At 43.5% G+C, this 11,544-nt stretch overlaps 1 protein-coding gene and 1 pseudogene across 3 annotated transcripts; one reads left to right on the forward strand and one right to left on the reverse strand.

The window, feature by feature from the left end:
- Positions 1-937: 937 nt before the first annotated feature.
- On the reverse strand, positions 938-2,091 carry LOC100274839 (porin protein superfamily pseudogene; annotated as a pseudogene). The gene has a single exon (NR_148506.1). The product of NR_148506.1 is annotated as a porin protein superfamily pseudogene (transcript).
- A 985-nt stretch (positions 2,092-3,076) lies between these two features.
- On the forward strand, positions 3,077-11,026 carry LOC103627666 (25S rRNA (cytosine-C(5))-methyltransferase nop2). Of its 2 annotated transcripts, XR_553756.4 has the most exons (18): positions 3,078-3,548; positions 3,772-3,932; positions 4,027-4,090; positions 4,266-4,399; positions 4,588-4,671; positions 4,864-4,938; positions 5,016-5,087; positions 5,157-5,230; positions 5,443-5,495; positions 5,614-5,723; positions 6,022-6,090; positions 6,169-6,243; positions 8,836-8,928; positions 8,997-9,076; positions 9,151-9,250; positions 9,741-10,219; positions 10,305-10,448; positions 10,532-11,026. XR_553756.4 is itself a non-coding variant. In XM_008647959.2 (17 exons), exons 1-17 carry the CDS (start codon positions 3,164-3,166, stop codon positions 10,342-10,344), a joined length of 2,148 nt encoding a protein of 715 aa, XP_008646181.1. In that variant the 5' UTR covers positions 3,077-3,163; the 3' UTR covers positions 10,345-11,022. The 2 variants fall into 2 exon arrangements, 1 of the variants encoding a protein (XP_008646181.1); XM_008647959.2 differs by having other exon boundaries at positions 3,077-3,548; positions 10,305-11,022.
- The last annotated feature ends 518 nt before the right edge of the window (positions 11,027-11,544 follow it).

The following is an 11,544-nucleotide window of genomic DNA, read 5'->3' on the forward strand; positions in this document are numbered from 1 at the left end:
CCTGGTGTGGTGCAGCTAAACATGAAATGTTATTCCCTAGGATCTAGTTCACATTTGAACTAAATTTGAAATTCCAGCAATCTGCCTTTTCCAAATGAAGCTACAAGAAAGCATAATGCTAGGAGATGGCGCGTCAGAATGGTCAACTGGCAGGGGCTGCTGCTGCCATGGAGCAGCAAAATTCGGCCATATTCAAATCCATCTTTTAGCTATCTAAGAGAAGCTTGTAACAAAATAGACCATTCTCAAAAGTCTCGAAGAAAAAGGATTTACACAATTTACATCCGTAGAATGGGGTTGAATGATTGATGACACCCTGGTGTGGTGCAGCTAAACATGAAATGTTATTCCCTAGGATCTAGTTCACATTTGAACTAAATTTGAAATTCCTTGAGCAATCTGTCTTTTCCAAATGAAGCTACAAGAAAGCATAATGCTAGGAGATGGCGCGTCAGAATGGTCAACTGGTAGGGGCTGCTGCTGCTGCCATGGAGCTGCAAAATTCAACATCATAAGCTATGGAAGCACTTGTCGTGCTGATAGGATTAGGATTATCTAATAGGAGTACTCCCTCCGTTTCTTTTTATTTGTCGCTGGATAGTGCAATTTTACACTATCCAGCGACAAATAAAAAGAAACGGAGGGAGTACCATTGAGCATTTAATATATTCAGAACCACCCATCATTTGCAGGCACATTGGCCATTTATTTAGCTTCGTCCACTATTTTGGAGCCATGTAATGTCATGCACAACTCTATTTATGTGTGAAATAAAATTTGAATCATCATCATTGCTCAAGAGATGTATTTTACCACCCATAACATGACTTGAGGTGATTCTATATTCATAGCATGCAACCGTATGAATAAATGATATATTGGAGGAACCAAACTTTAAAACATTGAAAATATAATTATGAAGGTTAAGATTCCAAGCTTTAGACAAGATGTCAACGAAGTGATGTATTTGATCACAATGTCATTTGTAGATTCAGTTCTCAACATCTAAAACCAGCTAGGAAGACTGAACTTTCAGGATGACAGAAAGAGACCCAAGGTTCAGAATTATTTCACTCGACCTCAAGTATTGATACGAAAACCTGACTATGCTAGGACTAAAGGGGATCGACATTATCATCAGGGCTTGAGGACCAGTGAGGCAGTGACAACCCAATCTTGGGGGGCTTCAAGATAGCAAACACGTTGAACATTTTGACTTCGACCCCGGTGGAAAGGGTGAAGATTGACTTGGGTCTCCACTCGTGCTGGATGAGGGCATCGACGATTCCATTGCTGTTGTAGCGTGCCTTCACGGTGGTGGTAGAGTCCAGGGCATGCTGTGGCCCAAAGGTGACTGTGCTCGCCTTGGTTGAGAAGTTGCAGGTCACCTCCATACCAACAGTTAGAAGTATAAATACAATAGGTGTATGCAAACATAGACAAAACCGTGCAAATGTTTCCGTATAAATACAATAGGCAAGACGATCACTGCTCCTGGTACCACCATTCCCTCAAACACCTGGCGAGCGTGAGGCGAACATTGAGGGTGACGAGTTACTCAACGGCGATGGCGAGCGTCAGGATAGAGCCAACGGAGTGCGCCAGAGGCGGCGACCTGGCGTGTAGCCTGCTCGCCGGGGTGAGCAGGGACAACAGGCTTCAATGGCGGCGTTGGAGACGGTGGTAGAGGGGCGGAGTCCAACGTAGACGCGAGGTCGAGCACAAGGAATGGCCGACAACACCAGCGCGGGCCTAGAGCGTGTAGAAGCCGGTGGAGGAAGAGAAGGAGGCGACATACCTGACCTCGTCCGCGCTCACCTCCATGAAAATTTAGATCTAACGGGAAAAGGGGTAGAGCAGGGCCCTCACCATCGGCTCGAGGGAGTACCTAGCAGGTCGCCGGTCCTAGCAGCTGGGACAAGTGGAGCTAGGCGAGTGGCTTTCTAACAGGTGAGCAAGGTCGAGATCCGCCTTCACCTTCTGGAAGTCATGTGGTGGCTGTGTTAGCAGTAGCTACGACGTGGAGATAGGGAGGCCACGCCATGACTGCAGTGGCCACCATGGGATGCAGCTGGTGCGCGTTGTGTTTTTGTCTTCTTCATCCGTCGAGGTACCGAACCAAACAGGAGATGGGAGCCGAGGCGGAGCTCAACAGGATCACGGGCCCGTGGAGCCCCGAGGAGGGCGACGTGCTACAGTGGCTCGTGGGGCGACGATGGAATGGGGGATGCTGAGTGCGGATGGGGGCACGACGCGTGGATGGGGATGGCAGGTCACAGATGTGTATAAGGCTGTCATCCCTGGAATGGCGTCCGTCGGGGGTAGATAGAGCGGGGCGGTGGCGAGAATCGCGGGAGCGGAGCCATGCTACACCATATATGTGGTGGACGCTCTCTTTACAGTCTTATAAAGTAGTAGTAGATAGTAGATAGTAGACTAGTACGTAGTCCATGTTAACGCTCCTGAGAAGGGGACAACGGTGACAACAGCGGGTTGACGACGATGACGTGAGTAAGGAAGGGAGCGGCGGTGTCACGGGGACATGGGAGGGAGGCTCGGATGGCAGGGTCACGAGGATGAAAGGGGGTGTTGTTCAACGATCTAAACCTTTGATAATGTGTTAAGTTTGGGTGCAATTTATTTGATAGATTTCGTGTAGGTTATGTGTGTGGGTGTGGAGGTGATTTGGTTGGATGGATTTTACAAAATTCAAACTAGTGGATTATATGGTAGTATAGTCTAATTTGTTTAGTGGATTTAGTGGAAGTTATAAGTGTGGTGATGATTTAGTGATATAGATATAGACAAAATAAAAATGAAACTAGTACTAAGCTATCAACCTATTCATTTCGGATTAAAACTAGCTATTCGGACTATTGAGACAAAACACAGTACAGTAGAATTCGTTTTGGGTTGAATCCACCTCATTCAGCCGCGGGCCCGGCCGATTTGCGCGTCAGCCCATAAAGTTCCTATTTCGCTTGTACCGGCCCAGTTGAAGCATCAGCTCAATTGTCGCTTCTCGTGATCTCGTCCTTGTCAATAAAGAAAGGCCGCTTCTCTGCCAGGCCCAGAGTTAAAACATCCGCGGCTAGGGTTTAAGGATTTTCTTCTCCGCTCCCCCGGCCCCCATTCGCACCCAGCACAGCTACAGACGGTCTCTATGGCCAAGAAAGGGGCGAAGAGAAAGCAGCAGCCGCCGCCGGCGGCTCCCACCGCGAAGAAGGGGAGCAAGGCTGTGCCCCCACCGAAGGCTGCGAAGAGAGCGCCCAAGAAGCAGGAGCTTCTCGAGTCCTCCGACGATTCTGATACGGAGCAGCAGCTCCTGGAGGAGGCCTCCCACCTCGACGTCCCCTCTGATTCCGACGCCGAAGAGCTCTCTGGGTCGGACGCTGAGGCTGACGAGCTCTCGGGCTCGGATGCCGATTCCGACGGAAGCTCGAGCAGCGGCGACGACGTGGAGGATGAGGAGGAGGAGGAGGAAGGTGATGGAAGTGATGATGACCCCCTGGCGGACGACTTCCTCGCTGGTAGCGACGAAGGAAGCGGTAATTAGCTCTGGTCACTAGGCTACTCGATATGTATTGACTATTGACTTGAATTGGCTCAATGGCTCTACCAGTTTCAGTTTTCCCCAAGCCATTGCTTAGAATTCATTCATGTGAGCTGACATTTACATACGATATTGTGCTTTTATACAATTATACGTATCTGGTGCTGGAATTTGCACCTTGCTTAGTCTCTGATGATTGCAATGTGCTGGTTCTGCAGAGGGTGGTGACTCTGGACTGGAGTCAGACGAGTCTGATGACCTCGAGGCAAAATCACGAGCAATTGATGAGCAGAAAATCAAGGCGGAAGAAGATGCAGAGGAGGAACTTCAAACCAACATAAGATCAGAATCTGATGAGTTCAGATTACCCACGGCAGAGGTTGCTCATCTGCCGTTGGTTCCTGACTTCCTGTTCTCTCTCTGTTCAGTGTTAGTAGCCTTGATAACTTACTCCATTGCATTACATGCTGCAGGAGCTGGAGGAAGAGGCACACAGACCACCTAACCTACCAAATCTCAAAAGGAGGATTTCAGAAAGTACGCACATCTAATAATACCGTTCCTATTTACCATGCTTCATGGATTTCTACTATTATTACCCCCTATCGGATTTGTAAAATACAGGTTATATTGTGCTATTTTATTATGAGCATTGAGCAGATATTTTGTACTGACTGCTTTCACATATACTGATTCTGATTTTCTTATCTAGTTGTTCGAGTGCTCTCAAACTTCAGCAAGCTGAGGCAGAAAGATGTTCCACGAAAAGATTATATCGAACAACTGAAAACTGATATCATTTCATACTATGGATATAATGATTTTCTAGTTGAAGCATTAATTGAGGTCAGCTCTTCATTTTATTCATAAACTGTTGGATATAGTTGTCACTTCATTTTATATAGCTGATGCAGAAAGATTTTCCAACTGTTTGATATAGCAGGTGCAATTTATTTGTTTGACATGTTCCTCAGAAATTGAGCACAGTTTTGCCTGTTCTAGTAGATAACATACTTCATGCTGTAACTGCACAGATGTTCCCAGCTGTTGAGCTTGTTGAGTTACTGGAAGCCTTTGAGAAAAGGCCGCCCGAGTGCTTGCGGACGAATACACTAAAGGTATACTACCTGTGATCAATCTGAAAGTGTATAAGTGATCTATTTGCTTTATTTCAGCTTAGACTCTGCTCTATTCAATAACTTTATTTACCTTATTTATTTAGTTACGTTGGCAACTTATCATAACTTCCTTGGATCCAAAGACTTCGTTGTTATTGCATGTAAGTTATTGGTGAATTTTGCACTTTGCAGACCCGGAGGAGGGATCTTGCTGCTGCTCTTATACCAAGAGGATTTAATTTGGACCCGATAGGAAAATGGTCAAAGGTACGCTTTAATATTGTTGCATATACATGGTAAACCACAGCAAACTTACTCCCTCCCTTTCCTGTTGAAAATGGCAGGTAGGATTAGTTGTCTATGACTCCACCATTTCAGCTGGTGCTACTACTGAATATATGGCTGGTCATTACATGGTATCCTGTCTCTACCTTTTCATTATTTGTTTTCTGTCCATTACTTTGACTAATAATATTCTCCTATAGAAACAAGGTGCAAGTTCGTTTTTACCAGTGATGGCACTTGCTCCACAGGAGAAGGAACGAATTGTTGATATGGCGTAAGTTGTTCTCCTTTCCCTTGGGCAAGAGTTAATTTCTATTACGACATCAAAGTTAGCAATGTAACTGTAGGCCTTATCATGCTACAATATTAAGATATTATGTACTTGTTTCAGAATTTTGATTGTTAATCTTCAATTGATCTATTCATTAGGGCTATGCTATCATATGCAATGAACAATATTAGAATAGATTATTTTCTTGTTTACAGGGCTGCTCCAGGTGGTAAGACTACTTACATTGGCGCTCTTATGAAGAATACCGGTTAGTTCATTGAACTTGACTTGCCGTGATCCCTTTAATAGAGTAATTTGTCTATTTGTTTTTGTTGTGTACCTTCATTAAATTAAATAAATGTATTGGGTTCATTTGCCACATACAGGAATCATCTATGCAAATGAGTTCAATGAGAAAAGGTTGCATGGACTTTTGGGAAATATCCATCGCATGGGTGTGACAAATACCATAGTTTGTAACTATGATGGTAAAGAGGTAAGAATATAACATGCCTACTATCCTCTGGTGCTTAAAGCCTTCCTATTGGTATTGATTGGGCCAAAATAGTGCAGTCGGATCTTTGGTGTCATTGTTTGTGGGACTTTTTCAAGTTTGCTTTAACCAAGATAGGCATACCTTGAACCAAGGTTATAATCTGTTGTTAAACACTTCTGTTTATGCGTGGAAGCATAACTTACAAGTTACAATTTCATCAGTTCTTTAGCATCTCTTTACGCTTGGGCACATTGTGTTACCAGTAGAAATGTTCCATGTAACATCGTTGTTATTTCAGCTACCCAAAGTTCTTGGGATGAATTCGGTTGACAGAGTATTGCTTGATGCTCCCTGCACAGGAACTGGGGTTAGTATAATCAAATTTATATAAGCTGCTTGGCTATTATGTTTCTCTTGGTATGGCTTGAACTTAAGACTTTTGCAGACCATTTGGAAGGATCTACAAATTAAAACATCAAAGGACATTGAAGACATCAGGAGCTGCGCCTTTGTCCAAAAGGTTCATTTCTTTTACTCTATGGAATCTTGTTTGAAGTCATACTGCCTTTAGTTTCACAAAATTGAGTTTATGTCATTTATATAACATTTGATATCATATTCTTCATCTTCTGACTTCTGAGTTCTAACTTAACCTGATGCCATATTGCGACTCACCCACTTTCCCAATTCACCCTCTTTTGCCCGTGCAACTCGGTCCACTTTATCGTGATTCGATGCTATTGTTCTCGCTCTGTGCTTTGGGCGTGTTTGGTTCGGCTTTTTTCTGAATAGCTTTTCTGAAAAGCTGGCTGTGGGGAAAAGCTGGCTGTTGGGAAAAGCTGGTGGTTAGAATTTAGGTGTTTGGTTCGCCAGCTGTGCAGAAAAGCTGTTCGTTAGAATCTAGGTGTTTGGATACATAGATTCTCAGATTGCAGATTCTGTTTGAATAAACTATACACAATGACACCGAAGCAACAAAAGGTCATTACATATAATTAGTGGAGTTCATTACAACATAACTACCGTTACATTTATATATTTAACTACGGCAGTAAAGCATTAGCAATTGCATCTCGAAATACACTCATGTTTAACTCATTACATATAATTATCTTGCATTAGCTTTGTTGTACTCCTCCATATTTGAACCGATAAGTATCCTGTCAGGATACTCTTTCTTCAACTGCTTGAACTCATTCAGCATGGTCTCCAGAGGCCTGTCACTGATGAGTTCAATGTTCTGCCAGCCAATGATGCGCCCCATGGCAGCCCCATTTGGTTCTGCCCGAAGCTTTGCATAACGAGGAGTAACGTTGATAACTTTTTCAGCATCCAATGACACCTAAACATCATGGCAATGCAACAGTAATTAGCCACAATGTTAAGGGGGCAAAATAACCTACTGGGGTTGAAGTGATGACTGTTAGGGTGTCCTCCACGTTATCAGGAGCTAGGACAAAAGGATGGAGGGAAGAGTGATCAGGAGTTAGGGACAAAAGGATGTAGGGCACCTTCTACTCAGGATGTCAACCAATTGACTAATCTTGCCAATAATGTAGAAAATGGTCAAACAGAAAAAAGAACTTAACCACTAGGACAAGTGATCAACTTTAGTAGTACAGTGCGGTCAAAATGAACAAATATCTCCACTGTAGCCAATCCTCTTATGACATGCAGAGATCAGTTGCTTAACCAGTCGGGTTGGGCATCTGCAGCCCGTTCACGCGCACGGAGAGGTCCGGCTCGCCGGCGGAGGCCGTGGCGCGGACGTACGTCGCGTGCTGCCGCCCGGGAAGCAGCCGGCGTCGCTGCAGCGGCGAGGCGGCCGTCGAAGCACGAAGCGTCAGCGATTCCATGGTGCGGTGGTCCTTGTTTTTTTGCGACGGCCGACGGGCTCCTCTGTTTTGGTAAGAATCTGAGGGAGTATCACGGATGAGGAGATCGCGGCGGTGTTCGCCCGTACCTGCGAAGCCGCCGGTGTGGGGAGGAGAGGGAGCGACGGCGGCGCGGTGGGTGCGCGAGAACCCTAGCGACGGAACCGAAGCGTTCGCAAGAAGCCAACTGATGGCCGCTTCTCAGGCACCGTAGGCGGCTCGCTTCTATTCGAAGCGCTGCGAGGAAAAGCTGCCCGAGAAGCTGGCCGTTTGGTTACAGCTTCAACTTCTGGCGGCCAGAAGCCGTCCAGAAGCTGAACCAAACAGGGGCTTTGTCTCCTCTCTAGTCCTGATCCTCTAAATAGAGCCAAATAACCCCGGTGTCCATCGAGTAGTACCCACTAACCGCTGACCATGTCCCAGCAGCATAAACTAGTGTTATTCCACCTTTCTAAATAGCCTAGGAGGTGTTGTCTTAAGCTGTTACATCACTAGTCACTTTGTTAATTGGTGTGAGAATTCTTTCATTGACTGGATTGTATAGCTTTGCAAAATGGAGGAAGAAACTGATTGATTTGAAGCCCACGTGGGAAAGACCTGCATAAACTACCGAGATTTGTTTAGTCTGAACATTTTGGTTAAATGTTCTTTCTCATATATTGGGTTAAGAAAAAGAAGACTTGAATGGAATACCCAACTCCCAAAACTCCTGGCTCTGCCACTTACACAGTTATAGGATTGGAAGGAAAAAATGGGGATTGGAACTGGCATGAGGGACATGCTGGTATAAATTTCTTTTATTTTTCTTTAAAATCGGTCCACCGCACAGGTGTAATAAGGAGGGGCGAAGATCAGAGCAGATTCCATTTGGAAAAGATGGGCAAATAAGCAAACTAAAAAAAAGAGGGTGAATCAATAGTTAAAGTTCAAATTAGGGGCAACAAGATTACCAGAAACTACGTACTATAAATGAGAGCAAATTTTCATCTATTTGAACCTTGACCTAATAATTTCATATTGAAAAAAGGAGTGATAATTAATCCTCTTCTACTTGGTGCCAAATCCATATCGCTGCTGGGCTGCTTACGTATAATATGGTTTTGACATTAAATTTTGTGATCACCACATTATTTGAGAGATGGTAGAAACTTCTGTTCCCAGAATCAATAAGATCCTTGATCGTTCCTACTTATTGCTGTACTGTTTACTGTTTAGTAATAAATTGACTTGTTTTGCAGCAATTGCTGCTAGCTGCTATTGATTTGGTTGATGCCAACTCCAAAACTGGTGGTTACATTGTTTACTCAACTTGTTCGATAATGATTCCAGAGGTATGCAAAGTTTTCCTGTTTGGTCAAAGTTGCTTCCACCCCATTTCTGAATAACACTCCTCTTGCAGAACGAGGCAGTAATTGACTATGCACTTAAAAAGAGAAATGTAAAGCTTGTGCCTTGCGGGTTGGATTTTGGGCGTCCAGGGTATGACAATGTTACTTTTTACGAGGCAAAGAATGTTTGGTTGTTTTCTTATGTTTCTTCTGTACTTATTTCAGATTCATCCGGTACCGGGAGCATCGGTTTCATACTTCTTTAGAAAAAACAAGAAGATTTTATCCTCATGTCAATAACATGGATGGATTTTTTGTAGCTAAGGTACTTTCCATTTGACTGTTTTCCAGTTCATGCTGTAGTAATTTCGAAGGACAAAGCATAGTATTTTTTTACACATAAAGTTGCATGTTAACCCCTTGAAGGTTTTGTTGTATCGTGTTGGCAAATAATTCAACTGAGCACTTGCAAGTTGGATTGGTTATACCGTATTGAATCTCAAGTCTCTTACATGAACTCTAATTGTAACATTTGGTCCAAAATAATCGGCATCCTAGAAATGAATGCAAGCAGTCAGTTTTTAAAGTTTGACTGCTAGTGTACAGGAAATATTTATATTTTTAAATGAAAATCAAAATATAATTTGACAGTATTGTAATTTCATTAATGTTAATTTATAATATTTGGTGAGTGATTTAAAAAAATTACATAGGTGAAAAAGTTAAGCATTGTAACAAAAAAAAAACACACAGGACAGAAAGCAGTATTTTAGAGTATCTATTGACATGCAATGCCTTTTGTGCTATTTATACAGCTGAAAAAGTTAAGCAATACAATTCCGGTGACGTCTGAGCCGTCTAAAGCATCTGAAGAAGCAGCTAAGGCTGATGGTGAAGATGAGAAAGCTATTTCTAATGAACAAGAGACTGGTGTTCCTGATAAAGATGAGAAAACTGTTGAGATAAAAAATCATAAAAATGTGACTAATAAAAGAACAAGTGTCACCAAAGAGACTGGAAGCCATAAACGTGAATCCAATAAGCCAGGAAAGCATCTCAAGATAAATAAGAATAATGCTACAAAAGAAATTGATGGCCCTGAGAGCAGTGAAACAAATAGAGATGGGAAAGAAGAGCATCGCGTACAAACCAAGAAAATGAGTCACAAGAGGAAGTTTGCTTCTGATAGATCCAAAAAATCTGGCCCCGAGAGCTTCTCGGGTGTCAAAGAGAAGAGACAGGTCAGTGACAAGAAGCGGAAAAAGAAATGGCAATTCAAGCTGAGGCGTGACTGGTAAGAATTATTGTACGTTTTCACTTCCTCGGTATTTGTCTAGTTTCATCGTATTCTCATAAAGTGTTGGTATTTTTTCTAACAGGGAAGCTGAAAAGAAAGGTGACAAGAGGAGGAAGGTATGAAGGAGTATTCAGATGTCCACAGGCCCCAATGAAATTTGATGGGTGTGTAAGGGCAACCGAGAATTTTGAGCAAGCACGAGTTTGCAGCCACCGAAAATTTTGATGTATGAAATAGCGATTGTAGTTTATTATTTTTTATTCAGTGTACGTCTCAAGTTTTATCTTTAATGAGTGACATATCTGGCAGGGAAACTGAAGCATATTATTATCTTGCTGAATGCTATGTGAATCCTGCTGTACGTGTTATAAAAAAAAATCATATCTGAGATACTAGCTGCAAGAACCTGACTTCTAGATACTGTGGGTTCTGAATAGTTTCATCATGTGGCTTGTTTGGAGATCTAGATCATGAAGGCGCAGTGGCAACTGATTCTGAAGTTCACGTTTGGTTTGGAGTCTTGGAGACAAGGTGAGATCAGACATGTCCTTTAGCTGATCGATGTTTGTGTTTGATAGGAGTGATGGAGGTGGAGAGAATGCATGGTTGTTTGTTTTCAGATCAGACATGTCCTTTAGCTGATCGATGTTTGTGTTTGATAGGAGTGATGGAGGCGGAGAGAATGCATGGTTGTTTGTTTTCAGTAATTATTGTTCACTTTTCCAATAGAGGGTGCGTTTGGTGCTTGAACAGCCGTGTCCCTCCAATTTTAAGGGATAGCTAAGATAGTCTTATTTTAATCTTGATCTTGAATCAAATAATCTTATCTGAGAGTATGTTCTGCCTTGCCCTGTTGTTATTGCAACAAAACATGCTCCGTCGATTTCAGCCTTGATATACCGAACAAGGGCCTCAAAGATCTGAAGTGGTGTAAGGGCTTCCACGATAATTAGCTGAGGTCCAAGGCCTCAAAAACCCGGAGACCCATAGAGAGTTCCGGTCGGCTGGAAGAACAAAATCCGGAAGCGCCCTCCGTGGTGGACGTCCTCCAGGTTCGCTTTCCCTCCTTCGTCAGTGCTCCTGCTTCTGCGAATGCGAACCAATGCGCACGTGAGATTTGTTGGTCCTGAAAGCAGCAGCGAGGCAGCGACACATCTTTGCTGCTCCGCGGATGCTTCCTGACGAGCAGCGGCGAGGGCACATGTGTGTTGAAATGGACAGCTTGGAGCGTTGGCAAAACCTATCCAATGCAAAACCTATCATATTCTCGGCGTGGCAAAACCTATCCAATGGACAGCTTGGAGCGTTGAAATAATCACGTA

Source organism: Zea mays, chromosome 5 (assembly GCF_902167145.1).
Source record: "Zea mays cultivar B73 chromosome 5, Zm-B73-REFERENCE-NAM-5.0, whole genome shotgun sequence".
Taxonomy (NCBI): Eukaryota; Viridiplantae; Streptophyta; class Magnoliopsida; order Poales; family Poaceae; genus Zea; species Zea mays.